Below are 16,467 nucleotides of genomic sequence, written 5' to 3' on the forward strand. Positions count from 1 at the left end.
ATGTTGATCGATTTCTGGCAAATGGGACACGAAAATCCTCTCTGGTTTCTCCATATTTCTCTCTCAAATTTCCATCATCAAACATCTTTAATTCGCTAGATTCAAGTACCAAACTTGAATTAGATTGTCGGTGAATCTTTGTGTTAGGACACTAAGTTGTTGTGTTCGGGTTCATATGATTGTCTTTGTTGTTTTTATGTTCATGTCATAGATTTTGTATAAGAATCTTTAATTTTCTGTAAATCTATTACATACATTTACTTTGTGATTGATTACTCCTAACATGCTCAAGAGTCAAGATACAAGGGTTGTGGCATAATGGTTGAGACCCTGCAGGATGTGGATGTGGTGGAATATCCATCTGCCCTGGGGTTCGATTCTAGGCATACACAACAATTGTGATCACTGAGTTTATCAGGATTGATTTCTTGCGGTCACAATTTGCCGGGATTAGTCTAGTGGCGAATAGCAATCGGATCCAATTCTATCTTTAGGCCAAGCATTATAAAGATCAATTGCATATTCTTAATTTCAGCCAAATGTACCATAAAACAGCAACGAGAATCAAATAATTGATGGCAATATTCAATCATCAATAGCAGATCAACAAAAATAGACCTTTGTTTACGAGCAGTGACGAAGACGCTTTTTGAGTTTCTTTAACTTATGCTTGTTCATCTTCTTCTTCCTTTTCTTCTTAACACTGTCCGCCCAGATCATCCGGGTACTCGAATTCGACCCATCCAGTCCCGGATCCTCCTCCGGCTTAGAATCTGGGAACCCAGTTGAAGAAATCGGATTCAAGAAATACCCAACTGAAAAACTAGGGTAAGCATGGAACCGATTGAAATGGGTCGATTTGTCCTCAGATGAAGATGCGGGAAAAGGGTTTGTGGTGTTCGGTTCAAGATGATGAACAAGATGAGGGGTTAGAGGTTGTGCTGAATTTTGATGGTTGAGTAAAGCTCTAATCGTGCTTCCATTGAAGGGTTTGCGTAGAATCTTATGGAACATTTGGGACATTTTGCATTTCTACCAGTGTTTGTGACAGAGACGAAGTAAAAGGGGGGAGGGATTCGGGGGATGGAATAAAGAGAGAAAAACTAACCGTAGGGTATACAGTGGTGTAATTTGTAAGAATAAAGATATTTTTATATATTTTAATTAATATATAATTATGTAGTTAATATAAAAAAGTATACGATGAAAAAAAAAAAGAAGGTATAAAATAAATTAGGCAATTAATTATAAGATTGCAAAATATAATTTTTTTAAAATCTATTAGAAACTTTAGGTAAAAATTTCTGCGTAAAAAGGTAAAATCAAAATAGTGCCCCCATGCAGGATCGAACTACAGACCTCCAGTTTACAAGACTGGCGCTCTACCACTGAGCTATAGGGGCTTTTTGTTTAAATTTTCTACTTAAATCCTATACTCTTATTTATAATGCAATTTATTTTTATTTAATTTCACAAATCAGTTATATTTATTTAATTTCGTTGGGTTTCTTTTTACAAATAAATAATAACTTCCATAAAATTATGAAAAAACTTGATACATAATTTAAAGATCAAATCGTTTTTATATTTTACAAAGTTCGTTCGGATGCAAGTTCGGTAAATATTAATTGCGAGTAAAACCTGGATTAATAGTTTGATTGCAGTCATTTATGTCTATCACGACAAATAAATTCGTACATGCTTTTAACCTTTGGTGAGATTTTAACTTCTGATCTCTTGGGAAATTGGTTGCTGTGAGGCCATAGTGGTCTGTATTTCATAACACCATTGGATCAATACCGCATAAAAGGTGAACCACATGTTTATGGCTCTTGTCTTTCAGGATGTTGTTGACGTCTCTATGATCAAAATACTGTAAGAATATGTGAAATCTTATTATATTACTCTTCAAAAAAGCTCTTGGAAAAAGATACGAGGTTCCAACATATATCGAGCAGAAATGGTCTTATTTCAGCCGATACGAGACTTCTAAGAACTATACTTATTTCTAATGTTATTCAAGAAAAAGACACCATCTTTTCTAACTAGAAACATTCAACTTAGATCCATCACATTGATAACCAACATACGGCTTCATCGTACGCTTACATTTATCGCAAACCATGGTTCCCCGAACCATCCCTTCATCATACGGGACCACGGCTGTGTGATCACAAGCCGCGGTCAAGTTAACGGCATCATCAACACTTCTGATTGCACCCACAAACCCCAATCCTGCAACCCTTTCGGCCCAAATAGGAAACCGATCAAAGAACTCCATGATCTTGTTCCCTTCCAACTTCACAAAATCTTTAGAACTCCCACATCCAAAGATTGCCCAATTATTGTTACGGTCGTCAGTTTCTAGCAATTCTGAAACTTGTTTCAAAAGGGTTTCGTAGTTAGGAAATGTTTGAGTTCGTCCTACCCGAAGAATCGAATCTCTAATCCTCTCCAACCTTAGCCAGAAAAGCCGAATCTTTGTGGGAGTTAACGAGTTGTCTTTATTCACAACAGCTAACGTCGTTCGCGTGGTTTCATTTGCATTTCTGCTGCCAACGTATATCACTCGAAGCTGCAAGCCTACATTTCGTAGTTTTTCGATTCTTGATTCGAACTCGTTGATCCAGTCTAGGTTACTAGTTCCACAGATGCAAATGTTTTCGTCCGCTTTCACCTAAGAATAAACAACAGTGTTTTTGTCATAAGAGGTCAAAGATGTAATAGACTGCTTTATAGGACTTAAGTTTATTGGACTAAATATTGTACGTCTATAAAAAGGTGTTACAACCAGATGTGTTAGGAAGACATATTTTCAAATAATATCACTTAAAAGATTTATATGAAGCTTTATTTCAAAATTGTCTTAAAAAACTTGTGAGGAGAACATTCTATCAACTTATTGTAACACCTTTATATATGACAAGACAATTGTTTTGGTCGGTCTATTAAGACATTTAAATATCTTACCATTGTTTTCGTTAGGAAGTGATCGATTCCATCGAACATAAGCTGCAGATTCCAGGGTTCTTCGAGCTCCCAAAGCTCTTTCTCTCTCGAATTCGAAAAAGGAAAAGCTTTTGGTCCCCAAATCAGCACCATATCAATTGCATTATAATTTGAAGCCACTCCTACTGAATCTAATACTACCATCAATGGATCTTCTTCAAACTTCCATTCTTCTCTGATCATTCTCACTACTGCTGAGTTTAGGAGCCATGGCTGCCTGACTGACAACCACGGTAACGAGTTCGATAGATAATCGAAACCCATGTGTTCATCAAGAGTCCACGTCTCTGAAGACGGCACCCACACGATTTCGTAGTCTTGTTCTATGCTTTTGTTGTGAGGATGCTCTTTTGTTTGTTGTAGTAGTAATAGAGTTTGATCTATTGGCAAAAGATCTGGCTTTGAAACCAGAAGCATGACTACCTTGTGTTTCAGTCTAGATATGCCTACCTGTTTTGGAAAGCAGTTGAAATTATACTTAGAATATTCCAAAAGATCCTCAAGGAAGGTTTCAATATATATCGAGAACAAAATGGTCTAAATTTAACCAATGTAGGACTCTAACACGCCCCCTTTAACAAACGCTAGACGGGCATGGATTGTTCCATAGTGTCAAGATGGATTAGATGAATACATATTGCCTCTAAGTGTCAAACCCCTAGACTCTGATACCATTTTATAATATGTGGAATCCCAACAGGTTTCTCTTCAGAAAAGCTATGTAAGAGAATGGATTTTGCAACATATATCGAGCATAAATGGAATTTCCATTGACCATTCCAGTTCCTTCAAATTCCATCAGATTTCAACGAACCAAAAGCCACATAAGAGTTGGAGCCTCCTTTCAGTCTCTTGTATCAGATATACAGTTATTTTATATTCTTACATGGTATCAGAGCACAGGTCTATCCTACCATCAAACCGTTGGAATCTCCTTTTTGTTAACAAGGGTTCTAAAAGATACAGATTCAAAGGGTTCCAAGATGATTCTTGTAAAGAAAGTAGTTACCTTTGCTTGAGAAGAAGAATCTTTGAGAGGCAAATCATCATTCAAAGAAAAGAATAAGTGAAGTACTTGCTGGTTATCAACTTGTGTCTGATCTTTAACAAGATTCATCAGCTTTTTGTACACCTTCTGCTCTGCAAAAAACACCAAAAGGGAGTTCAAAAAAACTACATACAGAGTACAAATCTGCATTAAAGATTCAAGATTCCTGTGGGTGTTTTACATACCAATCTGATCTTGAGCTGCATCAACCAGCATTCTTAAGCAACTGCATAATCTGCTCAACCTAAGAGCTAAACTAGACAAACCCCATGCTGCATTCGCGGTTATACTCGAATTTCTGGAAAAAAGCTTCGATCTTTAACATAATATACCAACAAATCAAATCCCGAAAACAGATTCACCTATCACTGCAACAAAATCGGTTTTATAGAACGCTGAAGATGTCTAAATGTCCTACTAGACTGCTTTACAAAACTGAGTTCACAAGACCGAACAAACAGTTTATTAGGACATTTAGACATATATATTTAACATCCTATAAAACCGATTTGGTTGTTGCGAAGAAAATTGACCAAGAAAAGTGAAAGAAAAAGAACATGCACTTGCTCCTGCTTCGTGGCAATCAAGTCGGTAATCTGAGAAGCAGATATCAAGGAGCTTCTAAAGATCCAATAAGTAGCCAAATAAATCTGAGATTTTGCAGCAGCCATTAACGTACGATCATGATCATCATAAAGCACAATCTCTTCAAGAGGAAGACCTTCAAATCTAACCACACATTTGGCCAATTCCATCATTTCTTTGACCACCATTTCCATAGCCTTAAACTGAGGTCTCAAACCTTCAAGATTTCTCCCACACAAGTTCTTGAGTGCTGCAAGTGATGCTGCTAATAAATTGTGTGAATAAACCTCGAGAATCAGCCGAAACTCACCGTAACTTATTGAAAACGCGGTGAGTATTAGAATCACTTTTGCATCCCATCTGTAGTTCCCTAACATCTCGAGTAAAACTAGAGTTCTCGTGTGGATATCCATGGTGTTGTGACACTCGCATAGTATCTGAAATTGCTAGAATTGTATTAGAAATTATGAAGGATTGATTGAGCCAAACATTTTCGTGTTCGTTAGGAGGTCTCGAGTTTTACTAGAGAGTACCGCATGTGACATCTTCAAAATCGTGTGCCTCAATGTTTCTTTCGAGTCGAAGCTTTCTATGCTACCGAGAATACGAGCATCAACAGCCTGAAACAGACATGTTTGCTTATAAAGATCAAGACACAATTTTGGATCAAAGGGATCAAGATGAGATATGATCAAACGAGAAGGTGTTCAATTTGCGAAAAGGAAAGAAGTTTCAAGATCACATTTGATTCCAGAGTAAAATCACATATGATATTACATGTCCAAAAGGATCAGAGCGACTTGGTCAATGCAACCAAGGGTTGCGGGAAAGGCCCCGCGCTCAATGGCTGCTCAACGCAACATGTTTGTATCACATGTGATCTTGAAACTTCTCGACATCTTTCAAATTGACCGTTTTCTCGTTTGATCATGTCTATTTATTAGTAAACACACTATAAGATACTTGATAACCAACTGTTTTCGGTCACTGTTTACCTAGACTGAACCTCTTACCTGATTAACGCTTTTCCAATTTGTGTGCTTAGACGCGTAGAACATGACACTTTCCATGGCTTGAAACAAAATCTTGCAATCCACATGACGACAGCCATCCGCTTCATGAGTGAGTAGAGTCTTGTTTATAATGAACTCTTGTTCAACAGACAGTTCAGTAGAAGAAAACTGAGGGATAAAATGGTCATTTCCGGTTAACTTCATGGTTGAACCCGACTCAAATGAACTCAACTCCTACATTTCTCAGTTAAAAGAGAGGTGGGATTTAACATTGAAGGCTAAAACTTTAGGTGAATGGACATGGTACAAGTGCTTATAGCATGAGTACAACATCATATGTTATCTACAGTTGATTTGATTTGGGTCCATATCTCTAAATATGGTAATAGACATTTAAAAAGGAACAAAAGGTAGAAGACAATTAAAGAAAAAGAAAAAGAATGTGTTGGTTCTTAAACCTTCTTGTAAGCATGTAATATGTTGGAATATATTCCAAAAGCAAAATAAATCAGAAAAAGTAAAGTGAAAGTCCTATGAAACTGAATAAATAAGCCAAATATATTACATATTTATTTATCTGTTATGATTAATATGTTAGAAGTTTACAGATTTTCAGATACTCATACGTATTTGGTAATTAATTAATATTGGAATAACGAATAGTCTTTATAATATGCGCGACTCTACCAAGTAATACTGCAGTTTCGGAAATACACCCATTGTTCCTATCGTTTCAATATGCTTATATTCGTGTCTGTCTTTAACATGCGTGTTGAACCTATAGTTTGTTTAAAGCTGCGTACAAGTCTTTAAGACAAATTAATATGCAGGTCCCTTGTGTTTTGAAGGGAAAAAAAATCTTAAATTACTAAACATAAATCACCGCCCCTTCCCCTCCCTTTCTTCTCGGCCTATAAGAGAAAGGGAAAATGATGTAAAATTTCACGGGGGAGGGGGAAGGTGGAGATCGAGGGTGCAACAATGGTGGCTACCAAGAGTGTCCGGTGGTGGCGAAGGAAGGTTGTGGGGTTGGGATTGTGATCAACAAAGTCATGGAGGGAAGGTAGGGGTTGGGTTTTTTAAATCATGTGATGTGATGACAAAAAAAGGTTGAGAACCATGATGATCGATCTCAATCGTCCAATGGTTTTAATCAAATGCCATTCAAAACGGTGGTATTTTTGTAATATTTGTGAAATTCCTACCTAATCTCGCATCTACTTTGAAATTTCTACACTGGTAATTTTTAAAAGTATTATCTAATTTCAAACGCATATATTAGCATCGTTGGATCAAGAAATAGATCCAAAACCAATATACCATATTCCCAACATCAATAACAAATCGGAACCATGACCATTGCCGACAACCTTCTCCACACCGGAAACCATCTCCATCCATCTCTGTCGCCGACAACAAAGGGGATGTTTACCAAATTTTTTATTAAGTTCTATACGAATAAATTTGTTTGTCCGGATAAATTTGTCTGCTTGGATAAATGGGTCTTGCTGTTTACTTTTTTTTATCTGAACCAACAGTCTGAATAACATAAATGACCTATTTACCCTCCAATATTAATTATTTGAACATCAAAACAAAAAATCATAAAGAGGCCGAGGATGTCTCATATGGGAAGGAGGTGGTGCTTTAAATAAGGGGTAGAAGTGTTATTTTTGTGGTTGAATGGAGACAACACACCATTTCTATCTGTGCAATTAAGTCATGTTCTGTGTGAATAAGTCGTAAGTAAACAACTCAGATGAACTGTACGAATAAGCCATATAAACCAATAACAATGTTGCATGTACGTAATATAATAACTTGATTTGGTTATCTTTTTATACAATAACTTCCGTTTGGCATTCTCATTGCATATTTATAAAAAATAATAAAAGATTATCAGCTTAACTTTTTTCTTTTTGGTTAACCACGAATATTTGGATCAGCTTCAACATACCTTTAAGTGATTCCATGACTAATCCTAGGGGATCTCAAACAGTCAAGAAAATCTTTGGTTTCAATATTGAAAGATTTAAACCAGTAACCTCTAAGAGTACCCAACAACCATATTATTTTAGAAATTTTGAAAACTGAGAAAAGTTTGTTCCGACGGCAACTATATATACTAAACTTTACTATAAAATAAAAGAAAAACAGGAAAGAAAAATAAGAAATCTTCAAATTTAAGAAGAAAAATGAGAAAATTTAGCATAACATTTCTCAAAGAATCTAGACTTATTGCTGGTTGAATTAAGCCACAACTCCCCAAGGTTATTATGGAACTTAGGTCTCGTTTACGCTTATCAGGTAAGCTCTTACTTGCATGTTCACCACTCTCACTTGCCTTATGAGGTAATACTTTTTGCCATCAAAATGGATTGATGGTAGACATTTATAACCCAATAAACGCTTACCGGGTAAGACTCATCACCCTCACTTACTGGGTAAGACTCTCGATTATTGTCTTCCTTCTTATCGGATAAGACTCTCGGTCCTTACTATATTCATCGGTAAGGTAATATAGTCGGTGAACACTTACCAATGTAAGTATTTAACATTGTATTTAATAAACGGATACTTAATAATCCATCTTCATATGTGTTCAAGTGTTATGGGACAAAAACACTCCAAACACGCAAATAACACACAGTTTTTAACTTAAAAACCGACATAACAAATCATACATTTTATGTGGTAAGGTGATTGTTACAAAATGAGTTATAACTTACCAAACCATCCGTCTTGAACTCAGAAAAATACAATCTATATATACATATATATATATATATATATATATAATATATAGTGTGTTTTGTTGGCTGAATCCGAAGGGATTGTCGTTTTCATCGATTAAGTATTTCATGAAACCAAACAATTACCATCACAAAACCAACAAAAAATGGAGTACTACAACATGATCCAGAGCCTGATATTCTCTTCAACAAGATGGTTGTATTCCCATTTATGGTTTTCAGATATAGCCATGGCACTCTTGTTCATCTTCATCTTCAACTCCATTCTTCAAAGACTAACCACAACCGGTCCCATGACATGGCCGGTTTTCGGCATTCTTCCAACCGTAATGTTACACGCTACCAGTATCTACGAATGGGGTGGCCAAGCTTTGATCAAATCCGGTGGAACCTTTCCCTATAGAGGTATGTGGATGGGTGGTACTTATGGGATTGTTACATCTGATCCTGCTAAGATTGAATACATTCTCAAAACAAATTTCAAGAACTTCCCGAAAGGAAAAGCTTATAGAGAAAGGTTTTACGATTTTCTTGGAGACGGAATCTTTAATGCCGATGATGAGTTGTGGAGGCAGCAGCGTCGTGTGGCTAACTCGGAGATGCATTCGACTCGGTTCATGCAGTTCTCGATGGATGCCATTGAGAAGTTGGTGAATGAGAAGTTGTTGAAGGTTTTAGAGGCTAAAAGAGGGTGTGCTATCGATTTGCAAGACGTGCTTCTTCGTTTTACTTTTGATAATACTTGTGCAGTGGCATTTGGTGTCGATTCCGGGTGCTTGGAAGTTGAATTACCGGAAATACCCTTTGCGAAAGCGTTCGAGCAAGTGACGTTTGCGAGTTTGATGAGGTTCTTGACCCCTCCCTATGTGTGGAAGCCGATGAAGTTTTTCAGATTAGGGTTTGAGAAAACACTGCATGAAGCTGTCAAAATTGTGCATGATTTTGCTGAGAAAACAGTAAGAGAAAGAAAGATGGAATTATCATCATCATCAAACAAGGAGGGTATAAATGGTAATTCACGATGCGATCTTTTGTCAAGGCTTATCATCCTTGAAAAAGATAAAAAAGATCCATTTTTTACTGATAAATTGCTTCAAGATTTTTGCATAAGCTTCATCTTAGCAGGTAGAGACACCAGCTCAGTGGGGTTAGCATGGTTTTTCTGGTTAATTACCAAAAACCCATCAGTAGAAACCAAGATCCTCACGGAAGTCCGAGAGATTTTTCGACAACGTGAAAACCCCACCAAAGAAAACCAAGAAAACATCTCTTTCACACAAGAAGAACTCAAAAAAATGGTGTATCTACAAGCTGCAATATCAGAATCTTTACGTCTATACCCTCCTGTCTCATTTGACCACAAAGAGCCACAAGTGGACGACATTTTCCCTGATGGGACCATGGTCGAAAAGGGTTCACGAGTCGTCTACTGTATGTACGGCATGGCTCGGATGGAGTCCATTTGGGGAAAAGACTGTTTCGAGTTTAGACCCGAGAGGTGGATCAAAGATGGCGAATTCGTGAGCGAAAACCAGTTTAAGTACACCGTGTTTAACGCAGGTCCAAGGTTATGTGTAGGAAAGAAGTTTGCATATACGCAGATGAAATTGGTGGTAGCTTCGATATTATGGAGGTATAGAATAAAAGTTGTGGAAGGTCACAAAGTGTGTCCAAAAATAAACACAACACTTTATATGAAGTATGGGTTATTGGTCACATTGGAGCCTAGGCCAAACAGTATAGATTGATGTTGATTTTGACTTGATGGAGTTGACTGGTTCTTTAATTATGATTGTATTAATGATTATCAACTTATTAATTTGGACCGTTGATCTGATTTCGGTATTAATGATCTGATGTTGTGTGGTTTGTGAAAGATTGTGATTTTTGTTTTTATGATTTTGAAATTTTTCGATTTTTGTTGTTGCAAGTTACAATTTGTTGTTGTTTTTATTCTCATGGTTTGTAATTTATTGTTGTTTCTGTCTTTGAGACAAAATATGTTTAAAAATTAATTATTTAGTCTTTAGTGAAGAAAAAAATATATTATTCAACTATTTTATCATAAACAATAAATAATAATATAATTCTTTATCTATTACCTTTTTCATAAAAAAAACATATAGTTTTATTAAATAAAAAGATAAAAATAGCAAAAGAAAGACCAAAAAATATATTTAATAAATTAAAAAAGAAAAATAAATTAAAAAGATTAGAATATCCATAAATTAATGAAAACAATAATAAATTACAAACCACATGGACAGAAAACACAATTTCAAAACCATTGGAATGAAACTCACAATCTTTCTCAAATTAAAGGCCGAAAAATTGTATTTTACTTTTTTTTTTGTAATTGTTTGTGGCTTCGGTTTTTACTTTTTGGGTTTTTACTTTTTGCAATATCAAATTGCTTTATACTTTTTACTGTAACTCTGCTTTTATTTTATTTTTCTGATTTTGGTCAGGAAAAACTCTAACATCGCAAGAAAAAGTAGGTTTGCGGTGTCAGATTTGCTAGTTAATGGACATTTAAAAAAAAATTGGTGGCTAATTTTTAAAATCGTTTAGTCAATAAGGACAATTGAGTTAATTACCCTAAGAATGAGATACAAGTATAGAAGGGCATTTCTATCGTGTCCGATGAATCAAATTGGATAAAAATGTAGACCCATGATGTCGTTAGTCCTGGTTGTCGATCATTTTTTGAGTTGGGTCTTTTTTAATTGGATTTGATAAATATAAGTCTTTTTCATACTAGATAAAGCCCCAATCAATCTGTTTCGAGACCATATAAAACACAACTTGGTTTTTGAAAATTATTAATTTTTGAAACTTTTTTGTCAATGGACCGGATCAAAAGCCCAGACCAATAGGGAGTAGACTATGACCATACTTCGTTCACCTAAGCCAAATTGATCCCTTACAAGGTCAAATCATGTTTGAGTGTCGACCCGAGTTTAACCCGTGAGACCTTTTTCCGGACATACAAGTTATAATGGTAGTGTTGATATGCATTTTGCAATATCTTTAGCAAAATAGATAAAAGGGTCGTTATTTTATTAATCATACAAATTGCAGTAACTATCAAATTTTACCCTGGTTAGGTTAAATGCATCCATATACGTTGATAAGTGTTTTCATAGTTTTTAATTTGCTCTTCACACACATCAATATCAAGACGTTTTTTACATCTACAATACATGATTCAACATGATTTTTTTATTATTAACCTGGATATTCAACCCGCAATGCGAGCCGACTAAACCCAGGGTGACCACCTGCTTTGCAGATAGCCCGAAGTCATCGTATTTGAACCTCCGTGGTCACAAGAGGATTTTTATTTCTTATTGGATTTAAACATGAGATCTCCTAGTACTTTTGATCTTTGGAGCCAAACTCAAACCAATCAAACACCACTCTTATGGTTGATTCAACATGATTTTAACATAAAAAAAAGTATATATAACATCATCCTTTTACTCTTAGTTACAATTGCACCACTTTATCGATAAATGATATAATTTGTATAATTAATAAATATTTCGTGTTTGAAAAAATAAAAATACAATAAAGTTTTCATATGTTATTCACAATTTAACATCCTTGCGTTTTTGGACCCAAGTAAGAAGTTAGGGTCTTTAATTGAACAAAGTTCAAAACTCAAGGGGGTGTATGTGTTATTTTGAAGAACATATGTAAACGCAGCGAGCAAACCCCCTTTCTCTTGCTACCCAAGATTTCTTTGCTATTTTTTCTAATTCTCTTTGCAGATTTCAGATTTCTACGAATCGGTTGCGCTCTCCCTCAATCTTGAGCTCGTAAGTTCATTATATTTAATAATCATCATATGCATTTTCTAGTTGGTTACAAATTTTCATGTAGTATCTAAATTTCGATCAGTAGTAATCCCTAGCTTGGGGTTTTTTTGTTTTCCTTGTTGAAATTTGGTTTATTTTTATGATCCGAATGGTGCTCGTTGAAATTTCAGGTATCTGAAGATGTCAAACGAAGCAATGGATGTTCCGAAAACCGGATTCAGTTTCGACTTGTGTAGGAGAAACGATATGCTGGCGAAGAAAGGCCTCAAATCTCCGTCGTATCTCAAAACGGGAACTACCATCGTTGGTTTAATCTTTGAGGTATGTTATACTTCTATTATGTTTGATTGTTTGCTTGCTCTGTTAACTGTTTTGTGGATTCTGTTTAATTTGAATTGCGGTTATGTGAAGTAAGGTTATGGCGTTTCAATCAATAGTTTTTTATTACTGTCTAGTAGATTTTTGTTTTGCAGATTGTTTGTATCACTCAGAGAAATTGTGGCTAGGGTGTGTTATTAGTGGTGTTTAGTAGAAATACATGAATTAGGCATCGGGAGTGTATAATATACATAGGCACTCCTAATTGAAGCTTTATTATAGAAAGAATAGACGGAACTAAGCTGTTCATCTGCATCAAGTTTTGGAAGTTGTTCATTGATATAATAATCTCTTTTTCATTAGGAAATTTAGAATCTAAACTATGGAACCTTAGCAGTTATGTCATACAATACAATGTTTTAGAAGGTCTTAAGTGGAGGTTTGGAGGTGGCTGCTAGGTGGTAGAGTAGCCTTCTAGTGGGGATTGAGCGATCATAAGTGGGAGCATAAGAGGCTCTTTCAAAAATACCAAAATATAATTTTTTTGATCATGTAGATATATAACAATTAAAAGTCTGATACAATTACTTTTCTAAAAGTGATTTATATTTGTAACCATTATACTTGGCTATCATTTTCTAAAGAACCTTTGTATTTGCAAAATTCTCTAGAAAAACACTACATGGAAAAGGTTGAATTTTTTTTGACTAGTTTCATTGTTCCATCCAAAATAATCAAAGAGACACCTTGCAAGTGTAGAAAAATCAATTGATGAATGCAGTTAATCTTTGGAGTGCTTAATTCATGGATTAGTTGCAGTGGGTGATGCCCAACTCCTTGGTGGCTGATAAGTAGCCCAAACTAATCAGAGAGGCCATGAAAGGTTGACGCCTGGATGGCCACTTAAGCTGCCCTAGGTGGGAATTTTCAGAACAGCGAGTTTAGATATGTGAATTTCATTTCCAAAACAGTAGATTATGATTGGTTATAGGATTCATAAGGGAAACCTTCTGCCTGATTACACCCAAAGAAGAAGGAAAAAACCATTACTTACAAGGGAGCTTATTGGTGAACATTATCACTACTGATCAGAAAGTTGTGCGAGCGTGCTATAACTAGCATTCAGCGACATAACCAACCTAATAAACCGTTCCGTATACCTCTAATTATTGTGATAACAAGCATTTCAAAGAATCTGAATTGCATTGGCCAACCTGGACCAGAAGATGATGTAGAAAAACTACATAATAGTGATACTTGAAGGTAGGATGAGATTACATCTAACAGTTGAAACTTGAAAGGAAAAGTAGGAGCTGCTTCTGTTGGATATATTGTACTTTAGAGATGACCTGCTGTTATTCTAAAACTTTTACAAAATGAAGTTGAACATTTGCAAGTTCCAACCATTTATGCTTCCTGTTCTACACTTCCAGCCATGAGTTTGAATGCATAAGTTTGAAGCATAAACCAAAAATGAAAGCTGCTGTGTGCCTGTGTTGATACCAACATAGCCAAGGCCTGCTACTAGCATATAAAAAAAAGAAATTGTCGGGAAGGAAAAACTCAAGTAAGGGAGCAGAAGAAAAGAGAACTGATGCAATGAAAAATAATACCTCCACTGGGACCGAAAGCAAGAAGAAAGACCAAAAAAGAAAAGCAACAACAAAACAAACACATCATATCACTCGAACAGCAAGGGACATACTCATGGTAACCATTCAAGCCGACAAAATTGGTAATATCATCCGAACGTGAGAACCAGATGATTATCACCTGCTTAAGAGAAAGTTATTACATCCACTGTTTTGTACTCCTGCAAGCATGAACATTATGTAAATTAGTGCTTACCATGACGAGAATAGTTTCTCCTGAGATGAATCAACTCTGATTCTTTTTTCATCTCATCTTCAGAATGGTGTCATTCTTGGAGCAGATACCAGAGCCACTGAGGGTCCCATTGTTGCTGACAAGAACTGCGAAAAAATTCATTATATGGCACCAAACATTTACTGCTGTGGAGCTGGAACTGCTGCTGATACAGAAGCTGTTACAGGTACCCTTCTAGTCATTTATATTGCGTTGTACCACTGTGTTTCGGGTTCCATCCAATAAACTTAATTGGAGATTTCTCTTTTTGTTAGACAATATCAGCTCTCAGCTGAAGCTGCATAGATATCATACTGGTCGTGAATCAAGGGTTGTAACGGCACTTACTCTATTGAAGTCTCATCTTTTCCGGTAAGCTTAAATGTGGTTGTATTATTTATTTTCGTTATTTCGAAGTACCTGACTTTGCTTTTGCTTACCCAGCTATCAAGGTCATGTATCTGCTGCTTTGGTACTTGGCGGAGTTGATGTGACAGGCCCACATCTACATACCGTGAGTTGATTTTGTTTTTGCGCATCTGAAAATCCATTTTACTCATAAGACAATGTACTAATTGTTCTGAATCATCATTTTTTAGATCTATCCTCATGGATCAACCGACACACTCCCATTTGCCACAATGGGCTCTGGTTCTCTTGCTGCAATGGCTATCTTTGAATCGGAGTATCGTGAAGGGCTTACTGTGAGTTTTAACAGCTATTGATCGAACTTTTACACATTAAATCAACTCACCTGTACATACCCCTGTTCCTTATATACATTTTCTTTCTCTTACTCCCTCTACTTTTCTTAAATGAAAGGATTCTCTTCTGTGTAAGTTCAAGGCTGTTACTTTCTTGAATGATCCGTTGACTGTTTATTTATTTTGTCCTTAGAAGAGTAATTCATAACATTTTGATGATTAACGAGTATTAATTTTTTTTTTTTATTAATTGTTTTTTTCAGAGGGATGAAGGAGTGAATTTGGTAACCAAGGCTATATGCTCTGGCATATTTAATGACCTGGGAAGTGGAAGCAATGTAGATGTCTGTGTGATAGAAAAGGTCTGTTCTTTTCATTGTTGACTATATAAAACCAAACAAGCTTACTATGTATGCAGACCTGACCTCCCTCTATCTCAAAGAGTAGAGCGGTTGTTTCCATGAAGACCCCCAGCTTGAGACATTTAAATATATCCAGACATTTAAATCACATTGTATCACCTTTGGCATCTGGTTTCCTATATGTTCACACTTGTTTCTACAGGGTAAGAAGGAATATCTGCGGAATCATCTGACTCCAAATCCCCGTACTTACATCAGTTCAAGAGGCTATACATTCTCAAAAAAGGCTGGTAAGTAATTTCATTCAAGACTCGATATTCTGGGATCAATGTTTTATCTGGTCGATCACCATTTTACTCTCTAATTATTCCCAAAAGTGAAATACTCTTTCCGTCCCAAAATAAGTTTCCACAATAGAAATAGCACAAATTTTTAGACATGAATTCTTAGTGCACTTTTTAGTTAACCAAATGACAACTTTACCGTTAATTAATGTATTGATCTTTTCAACTCTTAAATGTTTGTTCATTAATTAAGGGTAGATTTGGAAATTTAGTTATCTAACATCTATTTTTGAAAGTGGACACTCGTTTTGGGACAAACATAAATAGAAATGTGGAAACTTATTTTAGGATGGAGGGAGTAAAACAAAAAGAGGTTGAGTACCATTTTTATCATGATTTGATTCTGATGATCTAATCTATGCATTTACAGAAGTTCTTCTTACAAAGATTACACCACTGAAGGAGCTGGTTGATGTAGTTCAAGTGGGAGGAGATGCCATGGAAGAATAAATTTGTCAATTTTAAGGTTTATTTAAGCAAACTATGTTCTCTTTTCTTTTAGAATCAGTCGCTTGAGTTTTCAATCATGATCGGACTTACGTCTCAGTGATTTTAATCCTGTTGTTTTGTATTAACTCGTGCTAAGCTTGTTCGATTACCACAATTTAAAGATTGACTACAGAAATTTCTAGGAAATCGCACCA

At 35.7% G+C, this 16,467-nt stretch overlaps 3 protein-coding genes and 1 non-coding gene across 4 annotated transcripts; 2 read left to right on the forward strand and 2 right to left on the reverse strand.

Moving 5' to 3' along the window:
* Nucleotides 1-1,331: 1,331 nt before the first annotated feature.
* On the reverse strand, nt 1,332-1,403 carry TRNAT-UGU. Its single transcript has one exon. It is a non-coding gene; the product is annotated as a tRNA-Thr (tRNA).
* A 638-nt stretch (nt 1,404-2,041) lies between these two features.
* On the reverse strand, nt 2,042-5,859 carry LOC112528567 (protein SIEVE ELEMENT OCCLUSION C). Its single transcript, XM_025139589.1, has 7 exons — nt 5,665-5,859; nt 5,176-5,262; nt 4,625-5,079; nt 4,243-4,355; nt 4,019-4,149; nt 2,971-3,459; nt 2,042-2,677 (listed from the first exon to the last, which is right to left on the reverse strand). Exons 1-7 carry the CDS (start codon nt 5,857-5,859, stop codon nt 2,042-2,044), a joined length of 2,106 nt encoding a protein of 701 aa, XP_024995357.1.
* A 2,695-nt stretch (nt 5,860-8,554) lies between these two features.
* On the forward strand, nt 8,555-10,156 carry LOC112527182 (cytochrome P450 86B1-like). Its single transcript, XM_025137644.1, has one exon. The coding sequence runs from the start codon at nt 8,555-8,557 to the stop codon at nt 10,154-10,156; it is 1,602 nt and encodes a 533-aa protein (XP_024993412.1).
* Nucleotides 10,157-12,143: 1,987 nt separating this feature from the next.
* On the forward strand, nt 12,144-16,454 carry LOC112527184 (proteasome subunit beta type-7-B). Its single transcript, XM_025137645.1, has 9 exons — nt 12,144-12,229; nt 12,400-12,550; nt 14,459-14,600; nt 14,689-14,785; nt 14,858-14,927; nt 15,013-15,117; nt 15,381-15,479; nt 15,682-15,769; nt 16,194-16,454. Exons 2-9 carry the CDS (start codon nt 12,410-12,412, stop codon nt 16,271-16,273), a joined length of 822 nt encoding a protein of 273 aa, XP_024993413.1. The 5' UTR covers nt 12,144-12,229; nt 12,400-12,409; the 3' UTR covers nt 16,274-16,454.
* Nucleotides 16,455-16,467: the final 13 nt, after the last annotated feature.

The sequence above is a fragment of the Cynara cardunculus genome (genome assembly GCF_001531365.2).
Source record: "Cynara cardunculus var. scolymus isolate 2C chromosome LG 15, CcrdV1, whole genome shotgun sequence".
Taxonomy (NCBI): domain Eukaryota; kingdom Viridiplantae; phylum Streptophyta; class Magnoliopsida; order Asterales; family Asteraceae; genus Cynara; species Cynara cardunculus.

Excerpts from the sequence above, each read along its gene's own strand:
- LOC112527184 (XM_025137645.1), top strand. The coding sequence starts at position 12,410 with ATGTCAAACGAAGCAATGGATGTTCCGAAAACCGGATTCAGTTTCGAC. Across the intron at positions 15,480-15,681 it reads ATGTCTGTGTGATAGAAAAG|GGTAAGAAGGAATATCTGCG; the intron begins GTCTGTTCTTTT and ends TTGTTTCTACAG. Across the intron at positions 15,770-16,193 it reads TACATTCTCAAAAAAGGCTG|AAGTTCTTCTTACAAAGATT; the intron begins GTAAGTAATTTC and ends ATGCATTTACAG.
- LOC112528567 (XM_025139589.1), bottom strand. The coding sequence starts at position 5,859 with ATGAAGTTAACCGGAAATGACCATTTTATCCCTCAGTTTTCTTCTACT. Across the intron at positions 4,150-4,242 it reads TGCAGCTCAAGATCAGATTG|AGCAGAAGGTGTACAAAAAG; the intron begins GTATGTAAAACA and ends TGTTTTTTGCAG. Across the intron at positions 2,678-2,970 it reads ACTTCCTAACGAAAACAATG|GTGAAAGCGGACGAAAACAT; the intron begins GTAAGATATTTA and ends GTTTATTCTTAG.
- LOC112527182 (XM_025137644.1), top strand. The coding sequence starts at position 8,555 with ATGGAGTACTACAACATGATCCAGAGCCTGATATTCTCTTCAACAAGA.